Source organism: Megalopta genalis, chromosome 1 (genome assembly GCF_051020955.1).
Source record: "Megalopta genalis isolate 19385.01 chromosome 1, iyMegGena1_principal, whole genome shotgun sequence".
Lineage (NCBI taxonomy): Eukaryota > Metazoa > Arthropoda > Insecta > Hymenoptera > Halictidae > Megalopta > Megalopta genalis.
In genome coordinates, this window is record NC_135013.1 from 35,170,649 (window position 1) to 35,184,975 (window position 14,327).

At 45.0% G+C, this 14,327-nt stretch overlaps 1 protein-coding gene and 1 long non-coding RNA gene across 3 annotated transcripts in view; one reads left to right on the plus strand and one right to left on the minus strand.

The window, feature by feature from the left end:
- Positions 1-14,327, plus strand: part of Glut4EF (Glucose transporter 4 enhancer factor) — a 140,431-nt gene that overhangs the window by 58,449 nt on the left and 67,655 nt on the right. For both annotated transcript variants that reach the window (XM_033466167.2, XM_033466168.2), the window contains exon 2: positions 4,635-4,795. In XM_033466167.2, the coding sequence (XP_033322058.1) occupies positions 4,635-4,795 (161 nt within the window). The remainder of the gene's footprint in view (positions 1-4,634; positions 4,796-14,327) is intronic.
- LOC143260594 (uncharacterized) lies at positions 8,873-12,183 on the minus strand. Its single transcript, XR_013034875.1, has 3 exons — positions 11,634-12,183; positions 11,388-11,541; positions 8,873-10,629 (listed from the first exon to the last, which is right to left on the minus strand). It is a non-coding gene; the product is annotated as an uncharacterized LOC143260594 (long non-coding RNA).

The following is a 14,327-nucleotide window of genomic DNA, read 5'->3' on the forward strand; positions in this document are numbered from 1 at the left end:
AATATATAGTATAATATAATAAAATAATATAATAATATTATAGTATAATATAATAATATAATAATATAATAATATAATATAATAATATTATTATATAATATATATAATAAATGCTTTTTCTTGCTCCATCACTCTCATTCATTCTCGCGACTGCTCTTTTACGACGGCTCTCTCACAATTGCGCTCTTACGACTGCTCTCTCGCGACCGCTCTCTTACGACTGCTCTCTTTCACCCGGATACGCATCATGATACACACAATCGAGTTATACACACCGTAAACTATCTAACGACACACTAAACGAAGGACTCTCGCTCGTCAAATTCATTCTCGCTCGCGCGCACACTTAAAACCGACGCTCTTTAAGAAGCTCGTTAAACGACGCCGCAGACGAACGTCGAACCGGACCGTGTTTCATCTCCTGTTCGCGTACAATCGCCGGCAGAAAATCTTCGCGGAAAGGAAATAGGAATCGATTTCCCGGGCGAGACGCTCGATCCGCGAAAGCGGGAGAGCCCCTCTTCCTGTACACGACCAGAAGAAGATCCTCCAGCCTACTCGCGAGCATCCATTTTTATCGAGCGAATAACAGTACCGAGCACCGATTCTCGGCGCGGATTTTCTCGAACGACGCGGCGCGCGGAAAAAAGCTGCGGCGAACTTTTCCGGCGATCTCGTTTCCCAGATCGGCGGCGACGGCGGCTCTTATTATTACGAGACGCGAAATGGTAATCAATTAACTAGTTTCCCAAGCGTTTAACATGCCGATTAGAATTCACAATCTGCACGCTCCAATTCGCGACGAGCACCGCCGCTGAAGCGTAGGATTCGCCGAGACACACATGCCGCGCGCGCGTGTCTATACGCGTTGCGAATGCGTGCATGCGTGCGTGCATGTATGAATGCATGTATGAATGCATGTATGAATGCATGCATGTATGTATGTATGTATAGAGTATGGAGAGACCGGACATTTTTCTTCTGGCGTTGCCCCGTGGCGAGGAACGCCCTGGGCTGGAATTCGCGTCTGTAACTCGGCTCGCCGTGTTTCCCCGCGGTTTCCTCATTATTGCTCGGTTCGAACGAGCGTTCGCAGCCTGCCCAGCTTTTTTTCGCCCCGTTTCGAATCGCGGCTCGGTAATTATTTAAATGATATCCGGCAGCGTTTGTTTTGTTGCCGCCAATCGGGAGCGAGCGATTGGCCTTTCGCGTTTACTCGCGCGAGGCTGCTGCTGCTGCTGCTGCTGCTGTTGCGCTGCTGCTTCCTCATTCTTCCTCGCTCAGACCGGCTGCGAAACGTTCGCCAACCCATTCCCGAAGTTATCGTCCTCTTTCGAACTTCGTTCGATCGACTTCGATAGCGCGACAAATGTCTTTCTTTCTTCGCTCGTATTTTTTTTTATAAACTCTTTGCTCGATTAACCCCTCAACCCTTTGCTCTCGAAGCCATTTTAACTGGAAATCTAAATTGATTTTGTTGACTTATGGTATCTCCGTTTTACGTGACAAGGTGCATTTTATACGTATGAAATTTAGTCTTATGACTCGTACGACGGTTAGACTTTCAACAATTTTTTTATATCTGAACTTTGATAACGTAAAAATTATCTTGGAACGCGATGTAACAATTTTAGTGGCGACTCTGAGGCACCACTCGAGTGCAAAGGGTTAACTTGTACGCTCGAGTTAATTCGAGCGGCTTTGTATTTTATGCTGCTATAATTTTTCACGTTCGAATATAATCGAGAATTGAAAATAACAATATGAACGCGAAGAAAGAAATCGTTTTATCGATATTTATCGTTTATCATTTACAAAATCCAAAATTAAAATAAAAGCTTTGATTATTTTTGTATTGTTTTAATTTCTTTGCCAAGACAATGTTCTAAATTATGTCTTTTTACATTAAAAAGAAAAAATTGAGATCATTAATTGAGATCTTAAATTCAGTCGATCGATGACCGAATGTGGATGATTACTGAAAAATTAAAAATGATCGCTTAATTTGATTAAGATCTGCAAAAAGTACCGATGAAGTAATCGATGCCATATAAGTTTGTTTCGTAACTTTTGTTTAATCGAATGAAATATTTCAATTTTTATGTAAACTTTTGAGATTCCTAGCGCGGTCGTGGAAGTGTTAACATACTGTTTAGTGGACGATTCGTAATTGCGACTCCGTTAGAAGAAAAAAAAGTGCTCGACCGATGCCGCGGTCTCGGTCGCAAACGCTAAGAAAGACATTAACAAATGAAAGCCAGGGCCGGCGCCGCGCAAACACTTGTCCCGACAAGGCGGGCCTCGATAGATCATCGAAGAGGTGGCGATCGAACACGGCGCAAATATTTGTTCACGTCGGATCCCGTTCATTCAACGATTGTTTAGACAAGCTTCCATTCATTTTCGTCGGAATACCATTAAACCCTGCTATGTATTTCTTTCTCTCCGCGGTCCCGCTGCATACAGTCAATCAACTTCGCTTTTAACGCGACCGTAAACGTTTGCTGAGAACTTTCGTTCGGAGACCAGCGTTTCGCGCAACCGCCGCGATGATTAATTGCTCGCTCGTCGAACGCGCGAAACACGGAGCTAGAGAGAGAGGAACGGAGAGAGAAAAAGAGAGACCCGTGTAAACGATCGAAGCCGGAGATCTTCGGATCTTGATCGCGGAAAAGCACCGGCGATTGTTCGACGGCGGATCCATCGAGACTAATCGAAGAACAACGCGCCGCGCCGCGCCGCGCCGCGCCGAGAAATCCCGCGAGCGAGCCGGCTGAGTAATTACGAGGAAGTAGCCGCTGACACCGCAATTAAATTCTCGCGATTCAAGGGAAAGTGTGCGGACCTCGAGGCGTTCAAAATTTCGCGCTTTCACCCGCGGGCAGCGGGACGAATCGGGTCACGGGCCGGGAAAAATTGATCCGGGCTCGCGGCGCTCCGCGGAAGTCGAATGCTCGCTTTGCGTTCCGCAATTAAACCGTCTCCATTGTGCATTCCGCCGGCTCGCGTTACAAACGCTGTTACAAACTGTTGATTATTTGCTTGCGAATAATTCAAGCCAGAGTTTTAGGTAAAAGCATATTTATTGAACACACGGAAACACAAGATCTAATATACAGGCTTGCTCGTAAGAGCTTAGAGACAACGAGTGTACTCGTAAGCCGCTCACAGACGACTGACTAAAAAACCGCGGAAGACACGCAAACTGTGGGTCGGAAAATCCTTAGTGGTCATAAATAACCGATCCGCTCTCACGCCGCGTGTAACGGACTTTCGAGTCAAAATTTGCTCGACTCGAATCGACGCGCGTTTGGCGCTCACGCGCCCTGCAGATGGGCCGCAAGGGCCGTCTTACCTGAAAAAACGGACAAGGCCGTAAAACGTACAAATTACCCATTTTCAATAGCATCGAAAATGCCAGACATTTACACAATCGCTGTTTCGAGGAGGGCGACTTCGCGATTTCGCGATTTTTTACGGCAAATATCGGGGAGCGAGCGTCGCTCGATCTCTTCGTCCACGGACCCGGCGATTCGATCATAGGATCGAGAACGCGTTAAATGTTAATTGATCCACGAAAGAGCGACGTTTCTGCGAACGTTGCGCGGCAAAGGATCGAAACCGTTCGCATTCTAATTTAGACATTTTTTGGGCATACTCGCTTTGCGGCACGCGTTTCTCCAAAAATGTCGATTTAATTAGCTGCTTCTCGTAATTCGTGTCCGAAATGCGCGTCGCTGTTCCAATTCGATACTGAGATATTTTAAGAAAAGAATACATGATTTGGATATTGAGAGAGATATATCTTTAAATGTATTAATCGATGTGCACATTGGTACAAAATTTAGTGGAGATGATTATTATTGAAAGCCAAATTATTACGTTATTTTTGAAAGCCAAATTGTTATCGGGTAATAAACTTTACAAAACTTTAAACGCTTTTTTTCTTTAAACTTCATTATTTATATATATTTCAGTATTGAATTAGAAGTGTTAGATGTTAGTGTTAAATGTAGTACGTAGTATTATTAAATATATTTATATATACAGGGTGTCCCAAAAATGTCTCGCAATCCGAAAGTGGCGGATTCTTCAAGTCATTCGAAGCAACTTTTTCCTTTACAAAAATTTTCGCCGAGGCACGGTTAACGAGTTATTAACGAGAAACAGTGACCAATGAGAGGCGAGCTCAGCTGGCGCGAGGCGATCGAGCCAATGAGCGGAACTGGACTTCGCGCGCTGGTTGGCTGGGCCGCCTCGCGTCAGCCGTACTCGATTCTTATTGGTCACTGTTTTTCGTTAATAACTCGTTAACAGTGCCTCGGAAAACATTTTTATAAAGGAAGAAGCTGCTTCAAATGATCCGACCAACCCGCCATTTCCGGATTGCGAGACATTTTCTATGTATAAAATAACTATAAATAACTATATATTATATAACATATATAACTATATATAAAATAACTATCGATTTTTTATATTGTTACGTACGCTGTTTCTTTTTTTCCTTTTTTTTTAACGAAGAGGTAAGTATTCGTTCACGCCGAAACGACGATTAGCGTATTTTAATGAACGAAAATGACATTTTTGAACGGACGATTTATCTCACGCGGATACTTTGATCCTGTTTGCAGACGATAAGCTTGACCAAACGTATAGACGAGGTCAGGTTGCTCGAGTCACGTAAGAGTGCCCGGCTGGCCGATCAGGATACAGATTTCGCTAGGCTCGCCGACATGGCTGGCGATCGCAAACGAGCCTCCTCCCACTCCATCGACGTTCCACACGTGATTGGGTAAGTGTTCAAGCTCTTAATTAGACCTCGCGGTTTTCCCTCGGTTTTACACTCGAGGTTTTTTTTGCCATCGAATCGCACTCGCTGTAGAAAAATGAAATTTCAATTCTGTTCTACTGTTTGCGACTCGTGTCAAACCTGGTACGTTCCTCGGGAAATTCACTTCTCCTCTGCTGTATAAACAAAATAATTTGTTTATACAGGGTGTCCCAGGTTTTACTGTTCAAACTGTGTCAGTGTATTCTATGGCACAAAGTAAGAAAAAAATGTTACGTAAACATAGGTCATACAGAGCTTTATTAAGAAGTTATAACAAAAATTCAGAATAGCAATAGTAATTGCATTAGAATAGCGAAGCATTGGCTTGAATAGATCAGCACATGCCGTGTGTTCATGTAAGCTGTGCTTATTAATACATTTCGAAACGTATCAATAACCGTTCTTGACAATACATGATTGACATCGATCAAAGATTTTGTTTTATTTTTTATTCTTTTTTTTAGCTGATTACTATTCCTATACTGAATTTTTGTTATAACTTCTATGTTAGTAAATAGTATATTAGTAAATAATATTGTTAGATAGAAAAAAAATACTACTGCATTAAATAGATTAATATTATTAGATAGTAAATAATATTATTAAATAATATTATTAGACTTCTAACTATATGACCTATATGTTGACATAACATTGTTTTCTCACTTCGTGCCATAGAATATACCGACAAAGTTTGAACATTAAAATCTGAGACACCATGTATAAATTGAATAAGATCGGTCGGTGAAATCATCGTCCGAAATCGTTGTTGGTTTAAAATGCGATTTTCTGTTTCCGAGGAACAAACGAGGGTTGAAATCGCGTTCGCCGGAAAAGTACATTTCTGTCGGAAAGTTCGAGAGCATTTTCTAATTTCAACGATATTCAAATTACGAGCGAGGAGTCACGTTCCCCATCGGCCCCGAAACTCCATAGAGGAACTAACCGAGGCAAACGCCGCCATCGGAATGTCACGGCGCGGAAGAACCCGTCCCGAACGTCCTCCCACATCCTGCCTGCAGTTATCCTTCCCACAAGCGAATAAAAACCCGGAACTAATTACGACGGGTCGCGTGAGCGCGTAGTTCCAGATCTCCTCCAGGTAATCTATCGCCACGATCATTTTTCGAAAAAAAAAGGAAACAGAATAACAAAACGATCGAACCTTCCTCGAACGACGTGCGCGTATAAACGCGCGCGCGCGCGCGCAATAACACAGCGCTTCCCGAAAACCGAGCGGCCACGCGACTCTGTGCAAATTACCGTGGCGTTTAACGGTTCGGGGAACTCCACGGAATTCCCAGGAAGAAGCGGCGAGAAACCAGACCCGCGATCTTTATCTCTCTCCGCTTCGAAAATCCGCTTCGAAATCTCCTCGGAGTGAAAGGACCCCCCTAAAAACGTTCTTGTGAAAATGATACAGGGCAAGTGTTGATATTACTGCGGACGCCCCGAATACTGCGGTATTTTATAAAAGCAATGAAATCTAATATTTTACAGCGTGTAATCTTCTAAAGATTAATTATTCTTGATGCAATATTTTGAGAAAAGAAAATATTCAAGTTAAAGGATAATAGGTATAATTCGAGGTGTCAATTTATTGGCGCGGAAGGTTTTATTTTCTCTGTTATAAAGATGAATGATTTTTGATTCAATATTTTGGGAAAAGTAAATATTCAAGTTAAAGAGAATAATAAGTATAGTTCGAGTTGGCAATTTATTGGCGCGAAAGTTTTTATGTTCTCTGCTCTAAAAATGAATGATTTTTTATTCAATATTCAAATATATAATATAATATAATATTATTAATTATATATTAATTATATTATATTATATTATTATATAATATATATAATATAATATAATATATATTATAATATAATATTCAAGTAAATATTCAAGTTAAAGAATAATAAGTATAGTTCGAGTTCTCAATTTATTGGCTTGAAAGGTTTAATTTTCTCTGCTCTAAAAATGAATGATTTCTGATTCAATATTTTGAGAAAAGAAAATATTCAAATTAAAGAATAATAAGTATAGTTCGAGTTGTCAATTTATTGGCACGAAAGGTTTTACTTTGTTTATCAAAGTTCGCCTTCGTCGAGAAACCGCAGTAATACCTACGCTTATCCTGCGCCTCCTGCGCTTCTGGAGCCAGTCGCGCGTCCGACAAATATTCTTCCCGGCGGACCCTTGCACAGATTCACCGGCGACGCGTGCGTGCGGCTGCGTTCCTGCTCGAATGCACGTGCACCGCACGTCTCTCTACCGTCCGTGCAACACGTACGCGAACGAATTATTTATTTTCCTATTAATGGTTAATTTACGCAAGGACGTTCGCCCTAAAGCGGCCTCGAAAACCGTTTCACCCGCAAATTTTATCCCGCGAACTCGGAGACAATTGAATACATAATTAAATTGCTGGAGGCACAACGACGATAAATGTTATTTATTTACAATCTGCAAAAATGTTGGTGGCTGCTGAAGATTCGTTGCTCTATTCGTCTGTTCAATTCTTCCTACAGCGATTATAAAATAATTTGAGAAGAATAGAGAAAAAGTTATGCACATAAATAACGGTAGAAATAATTGTAACAAACAGCTGCAGCTAGATCGCCGATCGATCTGCGAAATGAATTTCTTGCCGCGTCAATTTCGACGCGATCAGAGGTCACGTTCGAACATCTTCCTTCCCCCGACAACTTCAATGAACGTAAAAATAGCAAATCGATATTCTCGCGTCCCCTTAATCCGTTCACTGTTTCGAGTTCCATTCGCTCGCGATCGTCGAAACGGCCCGAAAATCCGTCGAGCTCACGAAAATTACATAAAGCCGATGGAAAATTACGCGAAGCCCACGAAAATTGCATAAAGCGCGGTTAAATTGCGCGGAGCGCACGAAAATCGCGTAAACGTCGGATCGTGCCGATCGAATACTTTTGGCGCGGGGTGTACAGAGGGGCCCCGTGCACTCGCACGTTCCAGGGATCCGAAAAGATCGACGAGGTACGCAGAAAAAGGCTGCGCCTACACGTTGCACCGGGGGAGCGCTAAAAGGCGTCTGGTTGCCGGTCCGATCGTTAGACCGTGAATGCACCCTCGCCGGACACCTGTCCCTCGCCCTTCCACTGCGCCCCCCCCCCCCTCGAAATCCTTTTCTCTCGCCCCCGTTAAACGGTCCACCCGGAATCCGATCCAACGGTCGCGATCGGCCCTGTCCCTGGAACCTCTGTCTTCCGTCTAGCCAAAAAATGGCTGACTCAACGTCTCGGACGTCGGGATTCGTCCTCTTCGCAGACCGCGACTTGTCCTCTTGCTAGGCTTTTCCTCGCGCTCACCTTTTCCCACCTGCGACCACGGATCCGTATCTTTTCTTGCTTCCGAGTGGGCTCGACTGTAGTGACCACAATGATCGCTCGATGGCACCGGATTGTTATACAGGATGTCCCGAAAATGTCTCGTAATCTGTAAATGGGAGGTTCCTGGGGTCATTCGAAGCAACTTTTTCCTTTGCGAAAATTTTCTCCGAGGCTTCGTTTACGAGTTATTAGCGAAAAACACTGACCAATAAGAGGCCAGCTCGGCTGGCGCGCGGCGGCCCAGCCAACGAGTGCGCGGAGCCCGGTTCCGCTCATTGGCTCGGCCGTCTCGCGCCAAATGATCTCGCCTCTGATTGGTCACTGTTTTTCGTTGATAACTCGTAAACGAAGCCGCGGATTGCGTTTTCGCTAAGGAAAAAGTTGCTTCGAATGACCTCAGGAATCCCCTACTTTCGGATTGCGAGACATTTTTGGGACACCCTGTAGAGTGCTATAAAATGGGCCTTCGAGGACGACGCGTTCGGATTTTCATCGAATTTGTGGAGCAGTCGTTGATTCTTGCGACGATCGGTAGATTAATAAAACAGTTTTTAACTCTTTGACGTTCCATTTTCTTCGCAGTTACTGCGATTAGAAATTTCTCGATTGCAATAATTTCTTAGAAGGGAAAGAAAATCGATGCTTATCGCGTGCCTAAATTTACTCGAACGCTTAAATATCGGTGTCAAGAGATTAGAATTTTATTCGAATTTTAACACGTTAATATAACGTAAACTGATGTAAGTTAGCATGAACTAATAACAACATCAATTAACATAACATAAAAAATATATTTTTCATAACAGAAAAATTCGCACAATACCAAAGTTAATTAATTAACGACACCGAAACTAGAAAGTGAAGATTTACCATAGAAAATATCGTCTCGGTTATTCTGCGTTCTACAAATTCTAGTAACATTCAGTTTGTTCAATGTATCATAATAAAAATGAATTTCAAAATCCTAGTTGAAAATTAGTGTCACCCATGCGTGACTCACGCGGCACTGATCGTATCGAGGGACAGGATAATGCTCGATGAGTTATTGCCAGAAATGTTCACGACGCGTCGGACTCGTCGAGGTCCGGCAAAGGGTTAAACGGTCCGAAGAATAATTACACAACGTCTTCGAGCATATCCGCCCTTGCAAATGAAGCTCCCCTGTCCAGCGAGTTCGGTCAAGTAACGGTACAACGAACTTTCTCTCTCCCATTGAATCACCTATTTTGGGCAAATCTACAGGTGTCAGGCTAACTCCTGTCGCCCTACGTCAAAAGTCTAGTCCCCCGAGGGCCTCAGTCCCCTAAGAAACGGAGGCACGGTTTATGGTAGAACCTGACGCGATCCCGCAGGTGTTTACTGCGAAGTGCCGCCGCAATCCCGAAAGCGGTTTCCAGCGTTGCACTAGTCTTTGTCTCCGTCCCCGATCGATCTATCCCTCCCCAGGTTTGGGCCCCGACTCTCCCACGCGAAGGGTGGAACGGCTGTTTCATGACCGACGATCGATGCCAACGACCTCCTCGACTTTTCGTCTTTTTCTCTCTCTGTCTGCCTCCCCCCCTCTCTCTCTGTCCTCCTCTCCCTCCAGTTAGGTTTTTTCATTGCCCCTGAAGTCGTGCACGACCGAGTCCCTCATCGAGGGGTCCTCTGACAAAGGACGGGGCATCGGCGGCCGATGGGGCTCGAGGGGCAATCGGCGGAGAGAGAGAAAGAGAGGGAGAGCAAGAAAAGCGAGAAAGAGAGAAAGAGAGGACTGCTGCAACGTCCGGTCTCGTCCGGGCACGTAGCCTACGCAGGTAGACGGCCTGGCCTCCGGTTTGCGTCGGTGTTTTCGGTCGTGGCTGCACCTGGCCCGGACCCCGGCACGACCTGCCCCACGTGAAAGGAAAGGTCACCGGAGAGAAATCGAGTGGCCGGGGCCACCTCTCCTCTCTCTCTCTCTCTCTCTCTCTCTCTCTCTCTCTCTTTCTCTCTCGCTTTCGCGCCCCGATGCTAGCGATGACGAAAGCGTAGGCTACCGTTTAACGAGACCTTGCGCGCGGCCAAGGATTCCGCGTGAAATCCATCGCACGAATTGCTCCCGGGCCCCTCCCAGCAGGGCCCAAACTGGTTGCCCGATGCACAGGCCGGCGCGTGACGTTTTCTTGTTGGCGCAGATGTTTCCTCGTCGCGGGCTTCGACGGGCGATCTCCCTCGATCGTCGATCCCCCTTTCCTTCTTCGGTCGACGTTTCTGCTCGGCCGATCCGCGGCGAGCGACGCGTCGATTCGAGGCGGTCAGAGGACAGCTAATTGCTGGACGGCAAGAGAGTCGGATGAATCACTCGCAGTTTTATCGCAGGATTTATCGACGAACCTGTCGAGCATATTTATCGTTTCGGTCGCCGATGCCATTTCTTACCTCGCCGTTTTGCTGTCGCGAAGCGTGAATCGAAAGCTGCGATTCGAAAATCGTCTAATTAACCCATTGACTGGCAACTACGAGGTATCTCGTAGCAAAACTGCCAGCTACGAGATGTCTCGTAGCGGGTGCTGCAAGTTCAGATTGGCTACAAATGGCTATTTGAGTTAGGAACTATTCGAAAGAATCAATGAAAAATGTATATAGCGTAGAGAACATATTGATTATCAATAAAAAAAATACTGTAAATGCCATTGCAATATTATATCGGTAACTTAACCCTTTGCACTCGAAGCTAATTCAACTGAAAATATAAAATCATTTTTCTAACTTACAGTGTTTCTATTTTACATGAGAAAATGCATTTCATGCATATATGAAAATTGACTCTTGGGACTCGCGCAATAGTTACACTCTCAACAATTTTTCAAATGTCCTATAAAAGGTGATATAACAAATATTAGTGGTGCCTCAGAGTCGCCACTCGAGAGTGTAAAGGGTTAATATTATTATATTTTGTAGAACATCATGTTTTCTTTGAAATAAAACCGTGGCACCCAGGGTAAGCCGCGATAAATTTGCGTGACAGTTAATTGGTTAAGAGCCTGCTACTTTTGTTCCCGAATTCGCTGGCGATCCCGTCGAGGGTCTTCAGCATTCTGTCGCTCTCGGGACCAAGCCGATGCTTTTACGTTCGAGGAGTACAATTGAAGATTGCATAAAGGCGCGGGAAAATGTGACGGAAATGCTCTAGCTGTGGGTTGACAGATTTATTTCAGGATTTATCGTCGCACCTGTCGAAGGGTCCTCGTCGAGGGTCGTCAGGATTTTCAGCTTTCGGTCGCCGTTAGCGCGTACCCGATGCTTCTGCGTCGAAACGGCGCAATCGAACGTCGCAGAATTACTCGGGGCAGTCGGCAAAAAAAGGCATAGTAATGCATAGTAATGCTGGAATAAAAACGATGACTTAACCTTTTTATTTCTAATTTTTTGCCACGATCCGAAGGCAAAATTGCTGCGATTTGCCGCATTTTTCTTACTTTATTCACACCCGAACAGATCATTTTGCGTCGTCTTTCGGGAACTTCGTCGACTCTTAACTGTCGACGTAGCGATAAACTGCATAGGCGTAGGACCAGCCACAGGGAAATTCGCAGCAATCCGAAATTCGGCGTTTCCGGGAGAAATTAGTGTACGAAACGTCGCTCGACGCGAATTACAGTTATCGAGAGAGTGGAATCGACGGGAAGAAATGTGATTTCGTATCGCCCCAGTTCTTCCCTCCTCTCTCCCTCTGCAATCGAATGGAAGATTCGACTTGGCCTAGTTACCTGACCCGCCCCGTGTAGTCCAGGGTCGCCATTGGTTCGTTGCTCGCGGCGATCCATAACCGACGATGCAATAGCACTTTCATTTACGTTAGGGCTTTGATATCCAGGCCCATCTCCTATTATTCGGACCGTGAATTTCTTCGTGCAATTAACGCGGTCGCTTTAGCCGGAAAGACAACGCAATCCTCGAAAAATCTCCGCCAAAAGACTCCTTCCCTTCGATGGAACAGCCTGCGACGAGTTCATTAGGTCGAGTCGTAAATAACTTCCGCCTCTTCGTTCGCTTTTTATACATTTCATATTATTATTTCATATTATATATTATATAGTATTATTACATATTATTTATATCGAACCATTGTCTATTTAGTCGAAGCAAAAATTCGTTTGTCCCGGCGAGACTCGCGGCTTCCATCCGACTGCATCGGAAGTTAATTACGACCCGAGCCGATAATTTGTCCGAAGACGCTCGTCGCCTCTTCGCCCTGCCTACGCGCGATAAAAACTTCCGGAACCTTTTTCCGCGAACGGGAAACTCGAAGGGATCCGTCAGATTCGCAACGAAACGGAGGATCCTTTGGCAAAACTCCGTTCCGAGTCGAATGGATCTCGCGAGCTCGCTAAAAAGCGAGCCCGTAGTAAAGCCCTGTGTTTAACCGTTTGCGTACCACGTGCCACTTTTGCGCTCTTCAGATTTTGCGTCGAGAAAAGCCAGGGCATTTGGCCGAAACAGACGACTTACGGCCCACCCGAAATTTGTCGAAACGTGCTCGGTCTTTCGGACGCATGTATACGTCGCGCGTCGCGTCGCTGTCAATAATCCAATTTGCATTTTGTTGTTACCTATTCTAAATTAATAGTATATATGTTTTCATTCGTAACGTTTTATTTTATGTTTTACGGCTTTTTCGACACAAACGAAGGAGCGCTATTGCGCTCTTCGGCTTTTCTCGACACATAATCGAAGAAACGCTATTGCGCTCTTCGGCGCTTTTCGACGCATAATCGAAGAAGCGCTATCGCGCTCTTCGGCGCTTTTCGATCCTGTTTTTTCAGAACCATCTGGTACGCAAACGGTTAACGGCCCGGCCCGGATGACGAGGCACCGTTTTCACGAATCCGCGATGCAACACGACCGATCTCGTTAGCACAGAGACGACGCCGGGCGTCGAGCCGGCGAGTTTACGCGGATGCGAGCCAGAGTCCGGGGTTCGGTCTGCGGATGTAACAACCGAAAGTTTCTGCTGCGGCAACGGGTGCAGTGAGTCAGTAGGTTAACTTACGTAATTTCGGCCGGCGATCTCTGGGGGCGGGGGTGTTGCGAAAGGGTGGCAGGAAGCGGAGAGTGGGAGGATGAGGAGAAAGAGCGAGACAGAGAGAGCGAGCGAGTGAGAGAGAGAGAGAGAGAGAGAGCGGGAGAATGGGGGGAGGATGCGGGGGAGGGCGGCCGGCTTTACGGGAATTAGGTCGATCAATACCGCGGCGCAATATGGGTCAGGTGCACTACCACGGTCTGTATATTCGAGGTGTCCACCCGGTTTCACCCCGTTCGCACCCCGGCGACCCCTCTCCCGCTACCTAGCAACCCTCCCAGCGCCATTCCAGGACGCGGCCGCCGATGTCCTGTTTCGATCCAGGCACCCACGAGTTTCACGCCAACCCCCGTCACCGGCCACCGGTGGGTGGCCCGTGCCCCCATTCCGTGCCTTCGACGTGTTAATCGAGTCCAATCGACGTCGATCTTGATCAGTTTTCCAATGGGAGAGGAACCGGGGTGGCGACGAGACTCGCGGGGTTCAACAGACCCCAACTTGCCATTGGCGTCTCCGTTGTCTGCTGCTGAGGCTGGGGCAGACGTCGAATCACGGTGCTTGAGAAATTATATATATTATATTATATATTATATTATATTATTATATTATATATATTATATTATATTATTATATTATATATATTATATTATATATTATATATTATATATATACCATCGAGATTATAAAAAAGAAGAGAAACGAAGAAGAAAGAAGAAAAAGCCGGACAACTTCAATATATATTATAGAATATAATAGAATAAAATAGAAAATATATAATATGAATTATAGAATATAATTCATCTAATATAGATGAATATATAATATATATATTCAAGTTGTCCGGCTTTTTCTTCTTTTTTATAATCTCGACGGTATTTTCAAGCAAAAGAGCTGTCGAGGGGGTTATTTGAAATAAAAGGGCGTAGAATTAGACACACGTAAATAACTATATCTAAGAAAGAAGTGAAGGAGACACGGTGAACAAGCGCACAGTATGAGAGTACGGAAGAACCTGATAGGCCTGGGCGGCAACGTATGTTTTTACACCTGTGTACTCTCAGGTATATGGAAAGCCTGCGCTTCAGGATGC